The sequence below is a fragment of the Panthera uncia genome (assembly GCF_023721935.1).
Source record: "Panthera uncia isolate 11264 chromosome C1 unlocalized genomic scaffold, Puncia_PCG_1.0 HiC_scaffold_4, whole genome shotgun sequence".
NCBI lineage: Eukaryota > Metazoa > Chordata > Mammalia > Carnivora > Felidae > Panthera > Panthera uncia.
In genome coordinates, this window is record NW_026057585.1 from 95,214,653 (window position 1) to 95,224,871 (window position 10,219).

The window sequence follows — 10,219 nt, forward strand, 5'->3', positions numbered from 1 at the left end:
ATGCGCCCCCGCGCCGTCCCCCGCGCCCCCTCCGGCGCCCCCGCCGCCGCCGCGCTCGGCGTCCGCAGCCTCCTCCTGCTGCTACTGCTCCGGCCCGGGCACGCGTGCCCCGCGGGCTGCGCCTGCACCGACCCGCACACCGTGGACTGCCGCGACCGCGGGCTGCCCAGCGTGCCGGACCCTTTCCCCCTGGACGTGCGCAAGCTGCTGGTGGCCGGCAACCGCATCCAGCACATCCCCGAGGACTTCTTCATTTTCTATGGCGACCTGGTCTACCTGGACTTCAGGAACAACTCGCTGCGCTCGCTGGAGGAGGGCACGTTCAGCGGCTCGGCCAAGCTGGCCTTCCTCGACCTCAGCTACAACAACCTGACCCAGCTGGGCGCCGGCGCCTTCCGCTCGGCCGGGAGGCTGGTCAAGCTGAGCCTGGCCAACAACAACCTGACGGGCGTGCACGAGGCCGCCTTCGAGACGCTGGAGTCGCTGCAGGTGCTGGAGCTCAACGACAACAACCTGCGCAGCCTCAACGTGGCCACCCTGGCGGCGCTGCCCGCGCTGCGCACCCTGCGTCTGGACGGCAACCCCTGGCTCTGCGACTGCGACTTCGCCCACCTCTTCTCCTGGATCCAGGAGAACGCGTCCAAGCTGCCCAAAGGTGAGCCTGCAGGCGGGACCGTCCCCTGGGCTGGGGGTGACGGGGAGGGAGCAGGCGGCCTCGGTCCGGCCTGGACGAGGGGGGGACTGGGTGCTTCAGAGCAACTGCCCCAGGAGTGTCGCGCCGGCAGGTTCCCAGCCTGAACGTTGCCCGGAGGTCTGCCGGGGACAGCGGGTGGGCCGGCTCGCATCTGGACTCTCTGGGGTTTCTGGGCCCGGATGCCATGCTTCTACACCTGTTTCTCCAACAACTCACTTTCCAAAGTTAGGGACCTACCATCCCTCTGTTACCCACGTCCGAGATGGACTCATCGGGCTTTGGGTCCTAGTCCTGGTGGGTACAGATTATTTAGGGGCCCCTCCTAAGGGCAAGACGCCCTCCGTGTGGGAAAGAGCTGAGTGCCGTCCTCACTACGTTGAACGTGGAAGGATCCAGCCAATTCTGAGGGCTCTCCGGCAGCCTCCAGAGCCTGAGCAGGTCTGTTTCTCAGCTCTGGTCTCTGAGAGGGATGAGAGGTCTTTCTGGTGAGGAGTGATGGCAGCCTGCTAACAGCCAGTGATGCAGTAAAGATTTGCAGTTCTGGGGCTTTGCAGCCCAGATGTGAAATAGCGGAACAAAAACCTTGCAGGCCGGTGCCCCCTTTCCTTTCCTGGCGTGCTTTTCCGGTGGTGACATGTACATACGGAACCCTCTGGCAGATGGGGACACAGCGGGCACAGAAGTTAAGGGGCCCTGCTAAGGCCAGCGGAAGGAAGCGAGGCAGAGCTGAGAAGAGGGGACCCCGGCATCCACAGAGATGAGCCCCAGGATGGGGAGCAGGCAGAATGTCCCTACCCTCAGTGGATTCCAGTTTTCCACTGGCGAGCATGTAAGCATCAGTCCTAGCAGTGACCTTGCGAAGCCTCCCACCTTGCCCCCAAGGCTTTGGCACAGTGGGACCCAGAGCTGTAAGTCACACGTTAGAATAGGTGACATATATGCGGGTTTCGCTTTGCTGTATCTTTTTTCCATTTCTTGTGATTTCAAGGTCGTTGCTCGTCTATGCCCTGAATTCCTGTGATCCCTTATTCACTCCAGACTTTCCTAAGCACGGCCCCCAGGCGTCGGGGGCAATCACTCCCCAGCAGACGCAGGCCCCTGAGCTGGCATTTTCAGCCCAGGCCGGCTCGGCCACGTGAGCAAGTCCTAAGCAGATCTGACCTGCCTTCACTCAGCTGCCTGGTTCTCCCCACCTCCCCACCTCCGGGAGACAGGAATGTCCAGATAAAAACGTCATTGTGGGATGGCGGTATGCCCTGGTTCTCACCGCTCCTGCCTTTGCTTTTGGGTGGAGTTGGCCTCCCTAAGCCCTGTCAGTAGTTGAGTTGGCATAATTGGTTCCACTTGCATGAGGGCAAGGTGTTATAGAGTTGGAGGCTCTAGATTTCAGTCTCACTTCTGCCACGGATGGCTGTGACCTCGCACAGGGCACGTACCCTGTCTGGGTTTCAGACTCCTCATGTCTAAAGGGCTTTGCTTGAGGGCCACCTGGGTGGCTCAGTCGGTTGAGTGTTCGACTTCGGCTCAGGTCACGATCTCGCAGTTCGTGGGTTTGAGCCTCGCGTCGGGCTCTGTGCTGACAGCTCGGAGCCTGGAGCCTGCTTCAGATTCTGTGTCTCCCTCTCTCTCTCCTCTGTTCCCCTGCTCATGCTCTCATTCTCTGTGTCTCTCAAAAAATAAGTAAACATTGAAAGAAAGAAAGGAAGGAAGGAAGGAAGGAAGGAAGGGCTTTGATTGACCCCCGAGGTGTCTACAGAACCCTGGATTGTAGAGTCAGAAGACACAGGTTTGAGTCCCGGTGTAAAAAACCGGGTGAGTCTGGCCAGGTCCCTTAACTTTTTTGAGCCCTGTCTTCCTCCCATGTGAAATTGGGACACGGATAATGCAGGGTGGCCCATCTGACCGCGTGGTCGTCTGGATCAAAACCAGATAATGTGGGCGAAAGTAGAGAGCAGTGAGACTGCAAGGTGCTATTCCTCCCAGGGTCTGTGATAGAGGGAAGAAAAGGGACACCAGATGGGGATGTGTGGCCGGGGGAAAGGATGGACAGGTTCAGAGCAAGGAGCAGAGTCCGGGCCCTGGTTGACGGTCGGTCTGGTTCAGCGGGGAGAGGACAGAGGCAGCGAGGAGGGAGCGCGTGGTCTCCATGGGGGCTGCCGTGAGCGTGGCCAGAGCGGCGTCCCGAGAACCGCGAACCACAGCGGGGTGCGTGGCGAGGGAACTAGCCCGGGGCCTCGACGCAAGAGAGCTGAGTTCCGATTTTGACTCACGTTTCTCTCTGAGCCTCAGTTTCCCTTGCCTCTGCCTTCAGAATGCAGTAAGAGTGTCCCCCGCGTCGTTTGCAGTGAGGTTTGAAGAAGGTCGGTTCTGGCGAGGGCGCAGCGGTGCTTAGCACAGCAAGGGTGCTCTCTGGAAGCCAGCGGCCCCGTCCCTCCTCCTCCCGCCTTGCGTCTTCTCAGAGGCTCAGGGCAGCGTGGCTGAGGAACCAGACCGGGCCCAAATCCTGCCTCGACTTCTTGCTAGTTGGGTGACCTTGGTTTCCTCCTCTGTGAAATGGACATGATGCCTAGCACCCACCTCCTGGGGTTATTGGGAGGATTAAAGAGGTTTGGTTTATGAAACACTAAGAACAGTGCCTGGCACCCAGCAATCCTGTGGAAGTGTTAATGCTGTTGTTATTATCCTGTTTTAACAGGAAGGCCCGGAGAGGTGAGGGCACAGAGAATTAACAACAGCTGGGGGGCACACGGGGACCTCAAGGCTTCCAGCCCCCTGCCACGATGTGGCCACCCACTTCCTGCCGAGGAAAATCGGGCTTCGTGGAGTCAGTCCGAGCTGCAGGGTTTTCTAGACAAGTGCCCTGCCTCCCCCAGGGGGAGGGGATTCAAAGGCAGGAGCAAAGGGATCCTGTCCTCATTGCCTTTTCCTCGCCTCCCTGTCCCCTCCCCCAGAGAAGCAGAAAGGAGCAGAGCAAGTGACCTTGACAGGCTCAGACGTTTACAAAAATACATTCATCCGCCAGGCGAACCTGAACCTCTCGTGCGGCCGCTGTGCTGATGGGAGAGCTTCCCTCACAGACCACACCACAGCCGGGAGGAAGGGACGTGTTGGGGATGATGGGTCCCCTCCATCCAGGCTCCTTTGGGGCTTAGTCAGGGCTGGGGCTGGGACCTTAGGAGGGACTGCCGGGCTGGGGCTGGGTCTGAAGGAAGAGGAGACAGAATGCCTGCTGGAATGCCCGTCAGCCAACTTAGCGACGACAAAACAAACAAAGCTGACAAACCTAAACAAACAACCAAGGGACACCTCCCCCAGGATGCCTAATTAACTCTGAACTTCAGGTAAATAATGCATAATATTTTAGTATAAGTATGCCTCACGCAGCCTCTGGGATATACTTACACACAAAGGTATTTGTTGTTTTCTGAAATTCAGCATAACTGAGCCACCCTGGCTCGACATAACTGGCCTGACCTTGCGGTGTGCGTCACTTTGTAGTTTACGAGTCCCACCCCCTTTAATACAACTGGGCCCGGCAGGTGCCTTTGCCCACAGTTTACCCAACAAGATGCAAAGAGGCGGTTTGTGGTCATGTGGTTAGTGGCTGAGATGAGTTTGTACTCAGGAGTGCCTGACCCTACAGCTCATTCTTTCTGGTGGGCAGAGATCAGGGAGGAGGGCGAGAATACCCCCAATCCCCCCCTCCCCCCCAGTCTCCGATTGCTCTGGGTGACAGCTGGCGGACCTTCCAGCCCCAGATCCCACACCTGGTCTGGCGAGACAGTGGGTTCCGGGCAGGTTGGGACAGTGTGTTGCCAAGGGGACAGTGACCATCCCTCTTTAGGTAGAAAGGACTCCAGACCTGGAAGCAAGAGTCCTTGGCAACCACTCAGGCGAGCCGCGGGGTAGAGAGGGAGAGGGTGGGAGGGTCTGGAAAGAGGGGAGCAGCAAGGTAACACCCTTGAGCTTTAAAGCTTCGTGCTGGCCCAGCACCTGGTCTCTTTAGCAACCCAGTGAGATGGATTGGGAATGAAGACACGAGGGAGCTTGGTGGAAAAGGAGATTCTTGGGCCCCCAGGCCTACTGAGTAGGCCGCTGCAGGTAGGGGCCCAAGGTCTGCAGTTTTAACCCCCTGCCCTGGGGCTTTCAGTATACACGGAGGCCCCTGCAGGTAGGAGGAGCCCTGGAGGGCCTCTGCATCTCTAGAAACGCAAGGTCTTGTCTTGGGTCAGTAAGCAGCTCATTAGCTATGTGCCAGTATCTCAGATTTTTCTTTTGTGAACAAACGAGTGGATAGGAGGACTTTAAGGCTCCTTCCAACTCTAAAATTTGATGGTTTCAAGGAAGGGGAATCTTGTCCTCATTAAGGATCAGGAAGTTGAGGTGAGGGGAGGCCAGGTCCCTCTAGAGAGTCCTCTGCTGGAATCTAGGGGGCTGTGGTCTCTGTGCAGTAGGGTGGGGGCAGAGCACTCAGGACTCGGGGCTCCCAGGACGCCTCACCTGTCCCCAGCCTAGCTCTGGGAGCCACAGGGAGGAAAGGCTGCTGGGTTTGAGAAACCCTAGGGACAGGCAAGGGGCTGTGTCTGTGCTCCACTTCGGAGGTGCATGGAGCCCGCCGACTGTCCACAACCCTCACCACACCCCAGAGTGCATCAAAGGCACATGCGGGTCCCAGGTGGAGGCCAAATTGCCTAGACACCTTCTTTCACCGTCTCTAACCACGGTGCACGTGGCCGGCAGGTCACAGCCCCTGGTCCCAGCAGAGAGATCTGAGCTTATCTTGTACCCCAAGGCCTTGACACAGGCAGCTATAGGTAGGGAAGGGCTGGGGGTGGGAAGGGGGACAGGGGGGCCACAGGTCATGCTTTGGGTCTGTAACCCTGGTCCCCTGCATGGGCAGCCTCCTAGAGAAGGTCCACTATAGTGCCTGGAGTATCCAAGCGTTTGGGGGGCTCAGCTCCTGGGGGTCCCTGAGCCCTCTCTAGGAAGGGGTGTTGTGACAGGCAAGGTCCTGGACGAGTGACAGGACTAACCCCTCCTTCCAGCCCCGACTCACTGCTCGCTGGGGGAGCTGCCCCCACTTGCCGGTAACCTACTTCCTTTTCTCATGTCAGACATAATGAGGGCCTGGCTTGGTCAGACGAGTGGGGATGTCTTGTCATACTGACAAAGTAAACAGTGTTTCAGCGAAAGGGACGAAAACTGACGCTTTGCTGGAGGTAATTCGGGGCTGCAGGTGACTCCAAGGTGACTCTATTTCTTTTTCTTTAGAAATAAAAGCAGTTTTATTTTCTCAATTATAATATAACAGCCTCCTTGTATACGTGGGGAATATAGATGAGTATCGTGAAGGAAATAGAAACCACCCGAGATCCCACCACTACTAAAGTTTTGCTGTATTTTATTCTGGTCGTATTCTTATGCACATACATAGTTTTAAACAAATTGCTGTGGTATTATAGATCTTATTACTGATTTTTTTTTTCCTCTTATTGGGTTGTGAGAGTTTCCTGTCATTACAGTACTTTGACAATGTAACCTGGGGCACGTGGGTGGCTCGGTTAAGCGTCTGAATTCAGCTCAGGTCATGATCTCACGGTTCGTGAGTTCAAGCCCTGCATCCGGCTCTGTGCTGACAGCTCAGAGCCTACCCGCTTCAGATCCTCTCTCTCTGCCCCTCCCCTGCTCACGTTCTGCCTCTCAAAACTAAATAAACATGAAAAAAAAAAGATTTAGAAGATGTAACTTTTTTTTTAAGTTTATTTATTTTGAGAGAGAAAGAGACAGAGAGAGAGAGAGAGAAAGCGCACACAAGCCGGGGAGGGGCAGAGAGAGAGGATCCCAAGCAGGCCCTGCCCTGTCAGCACAGAGCCCGATGCGGGGCTTGAACTCACAAACCGTGTGATCATGACCTGAGCCAAAACCAAGAGTCGGACGTTTAACTGACTGAACCACCCAGGTGCCCCGAAAATGTAACCTTTAATGGCCACAGAATACGTCATTTTATGGATCTATTCGTTGAATCTGTCTCCTGTTGTTAGAAATGTGATTTATTTCTTTTTATCCTTTTTTTTTTTTTTTTTTTTGGTATATAAACAGTGCTGATCTAAACATCCCACACATGTAAAGCTTGTGGATGCTTCTTGTATTTCATTTCTTTGGTGCAAATTCTTTGAAGCGGAAATGCAGGGTGAAAGTCTGTGGTTGTTTTAACCATACGTTTTTTGGTTAAACCATACGTTTTTGGTCTGGATACGTTTTTTGCCTAATGGCACCCTAGGGAGGTGGCACCATTGGCAGACAGGGGAAGACCTGTCTTGCCACATCTTTCCCAGCGTGATGTGTTATTATTTTTAAACCTGTTTCCCAGTAGACAACACAGGGACATCTTCTTCCTTTAATCTGACCATTCGAGCGGATGTTTTGGGTATGTTTATACACCTGAGAACCACGTTCCTGGCGGAGGTTGACTGAGATCTTCTTCCCTTTGGCAGGTGGTCTCCCTCGTGCCTTTGATGGGTCTGTGCACGTCCTGTGACCAGCGGGTGTATTCTTAACTCGTCTCTTAATTAGAGTAGAGTCACGGGGTGACACCTCTCCCATCACCACCGGCATCCGGGGCCGAGCGTCAGCTTTCACGGGCACCGGGGTCTGCAGTCCCGGTGGAGAGTGAGCCGAAAACGTGACACAAGGCCACCTCGCCCTGTCTTGTTGGCTCCCAGGAGAGCCCGGCCGAGGCCTGCTGCTTCGTCCCAAACACTGGATCTCTCTGGAAATGTCACATTGGTTGTGCCATTCTGTCAGTTAACTCAAAGGGCAGCCTCATCGCTGGGCAACGTAGGACGGTGGACCTACCTTCCTGTCCAACTAGGGCAGCCCTGGGGGACACAGTTGGGGATTTTTTTCGGAGAGGCCCTGATCGCCGTTAGCTGGCTGCCAGCTGACTCACATACCCAAAGAGTGAGCCTTCCAGCCAGTGGCCCGTCCAGTTTCCGCTATCCCAGAGTCTCGTGGTATTAGATGTGGTGTGGAAGGGAGGGCTTGGCAGGCCTCGTCACCTTCGGGCTGGCTGTGTCAGTGATAGCACAGCAGGACCTCCACGGACCTATGTGAGTTGTCGTGAGGACCCGGAAGGGACGCAATTTGCAGAATAGCACATTTGTCCTGAACGTGGGCGTTACAGGCCCACCGCAGGGTGCATGACCCAGGTCCTGGGAAGCTGTCCTGGGCTCCTGCCCTCAGGGCTCTGCCGCAGCCGTCACAGGTCCCGATCCTACCCTCCCGCCCTCCCTCCCCATCCCCGCCTTTACTTCTTTACGTCTCTGGTTCCTACTTAGCCTCGCAGCCTCCAGCTCTCTGGCCCCCGAGGCTGGGTTGGGAGCCTTTCCTGTGTGACCTCATTGGATCCTGTACTGTCTCTGTGACCACTGCTTGAGACTGCCAGGTCACAGGAGTGGCCTGTTCGGAGGACACGAGATACGTCTTTTTCCTCCTTGAACCCCCAGAGGCTAGTACAGGATATGGCATGTTTGGACGATGGCTTCCCCTGCGCTTAGAACAAGCCAGCTCCCTCCCATGCCCCAGAAGACCTATCCCCACCCGCTCCCCCGTCCCTGCCCACCCCACCCCAGCCACACCGACCCCCAGCTGTCCCTGGAACACGCCAAGTGTCACTGTCCAACCGGGACCCTGAACTTACTGCTGTCTCTCCCGCTAGGACATTTCCTCCTCAGATGGCTGTACCTCCCTCACCTTCAGGTCCCCAGTCGGACGCCCCCGCCTCCGAGACCTCCCCTGTCCCCCCTGCCTAGGTAGTCCCGCACCACCCCCAGCCCAGCTCTATTGCGTTTATGTCAGAGCACCCACGAGGTCCACGCTACCTTGTCCACGAGATATCTCGTGTCCCTGTAGACACACGAGCTCCCAGAGAACAGCATGCTCGCTGCTGTGTCCCCAGCACCTGGGGCCACGCCCAGCGTAGAAGGGGCTCGGTGGGGCTGTGGGCATATGCGAGCAGACGTGCCCAAGGCCTCTGTCACAGAGATCACTGGCCTTGGCTTCTGTCCTCAGCACATAGCCCTCTCCGACTGTGGTCAGCAAAGGATATCCAGAGCATCTTTCAGCAAAGGCAGAGGCCTGGAAGGGAGGTTCTGCGGGTTCCTGTACCAGATCTGTGTGATCCCGGTCAGACCCCATCGGCCCTAAGCTTCGGGCTCTCCACTGTGAAGGAGGGGGGTGCAGCAGTGCTCGCCTCTCTGCTGGGGCACCTCTGGCAGGATGAAGGGGCGGCCATCTGGGGGTCCTGGGGCGACTAGTGCCCTGGTATTCTCTGCTGTGCAAGGTGCAGGTGAGGGGCCGGTGGACAGAGTTTGTGTCACCAAGGCCATTGATCTCAGCTGAACCGGAAGCCGATTCCATCTGGAGCAAACAGAAGGGGTTCTGGTGAGGATGTGGGGTGTCACCGGCAAGCCTGTGTCCCAGGCCGCCGGGCCCCAGGAAGTGCTGTGGCTGAGACCTGGGAGGCCACAGGGAGCACAGGGCCTCTGTCCCGCTCATCTCTGCCTCCCACACTTCCTTATTCTCCCCTCCACGTGCTGACAGGCTCTCTCTACTTCCTCACCCACGTGGCAAAAGCAGACTGCTCCATTCAAGAGGCCAGCGGGGGGCGGGAGAGACTGTGCTCTGTTGGTCCCGATTTCCAGGTCCCTGTAGGAGGCTGTGTCTGGCTCCGTTTGGGAGCTGTCCCTCTCAGTCCAGTCGGCTGAGGGTACAGCCGCGGTGACATTGTACCCAGGGACTGCCAGGGCGTGGGGGGCTGGGCAGCCACCGTGAGGCATCTGTGACCGTGGCCATGCTTCCAGTTAACTGTCTGATGGCAGATAAATCCCCTGATGCTCCTGGGTCCCAGTGTCCCCTCTGTCAAATACAGGTGATGGCATCTGCCCTTTGACCTCGAGTGACATCATATGAAGAAGCTCAAAGTGCAATTTCCTTCACCACCACACATAGGAGCTATTTTTTTTTCTCTTTATGCAAATCATAGAAATGCTGATGCACAGACCAGATATGCACACAGCCTTACAAATCCCACTGGGTTTCGGCATGGCTGGTCAAATCCCAAGTGTCTGGTGACCCACGCAGGTGGGCACTGTGTTTTTACGGCACATCCTCCTGGTGGCTCTCAGCCTGGCCTGTCCGATTCAGAGGCTGCTGATCAAAGAACCCCTGGTGCCCCATGACCCCCATCCTCTGGGCTGGTCGTGGCATAAATGCCAAGGGCAAGGGTCAGGACCTTGAGGGAGCATCAGACCCCTCGGGATTAAAGGGAAGAAGATCCTTAGAGGTGAACCCAAACCAAAGAGGCAGGAATTAGGGTCCCGGTCCTGGCTGCATGTGTAGCTGTCAGTGGGACCCTAGATCGCCTCAGAGGCCCCTCGGGGTAGCAGGTGGGAGTCACTGGAGAAGGTGGGGCGGGAGCAGAACCAGAGAACACGTGCATGAAAGATAATCTAGAGCACCCGCTGG

General features: G+C 56.6%; 1 protein-coding gene across 1 annotated transcript; it reads left to right on the forward strand.

The window, feature by feature from the left end:
* LRRC38 (leucine rich repeat containing 38) lies at window positions 1-7,462 on the forward strand. The gene is made up of 2 exons (XM_049618921.1): window positions 1-655; window positions 7,189-7,462. Exons 1-2 carry the CDS (start codon window positions 1-3, stop codon window positions 7,230-7,232), a joined length of 699 nt encoding a protein of 232 aa, XP_049474878.1. The 3' UTR covers window positions 7,233-7,462.
* Window positions 7,463-10,219: the final 2,757 nt, after the last annotated feature.

What these genes read in the sequence shown, in the direction of transcription:
- LRRC38 (XM_049618921.1), top strand. Translation starts at nt 1, where the DNA reads ATGCGCCCCCGCGCCGTCCCCCGCGCCCCCTCCGGCGCCCCCGCCGCC. An exon ending in CGCGTCCAAGCTGCCCAAAG is followed by an intron (nt 656 to 7,188) that starts GTGAGCCTGCAG and finishes TCCCTTTGGCAG; the next exon opens with GTGGTCTCCCTCGTGCCTTT.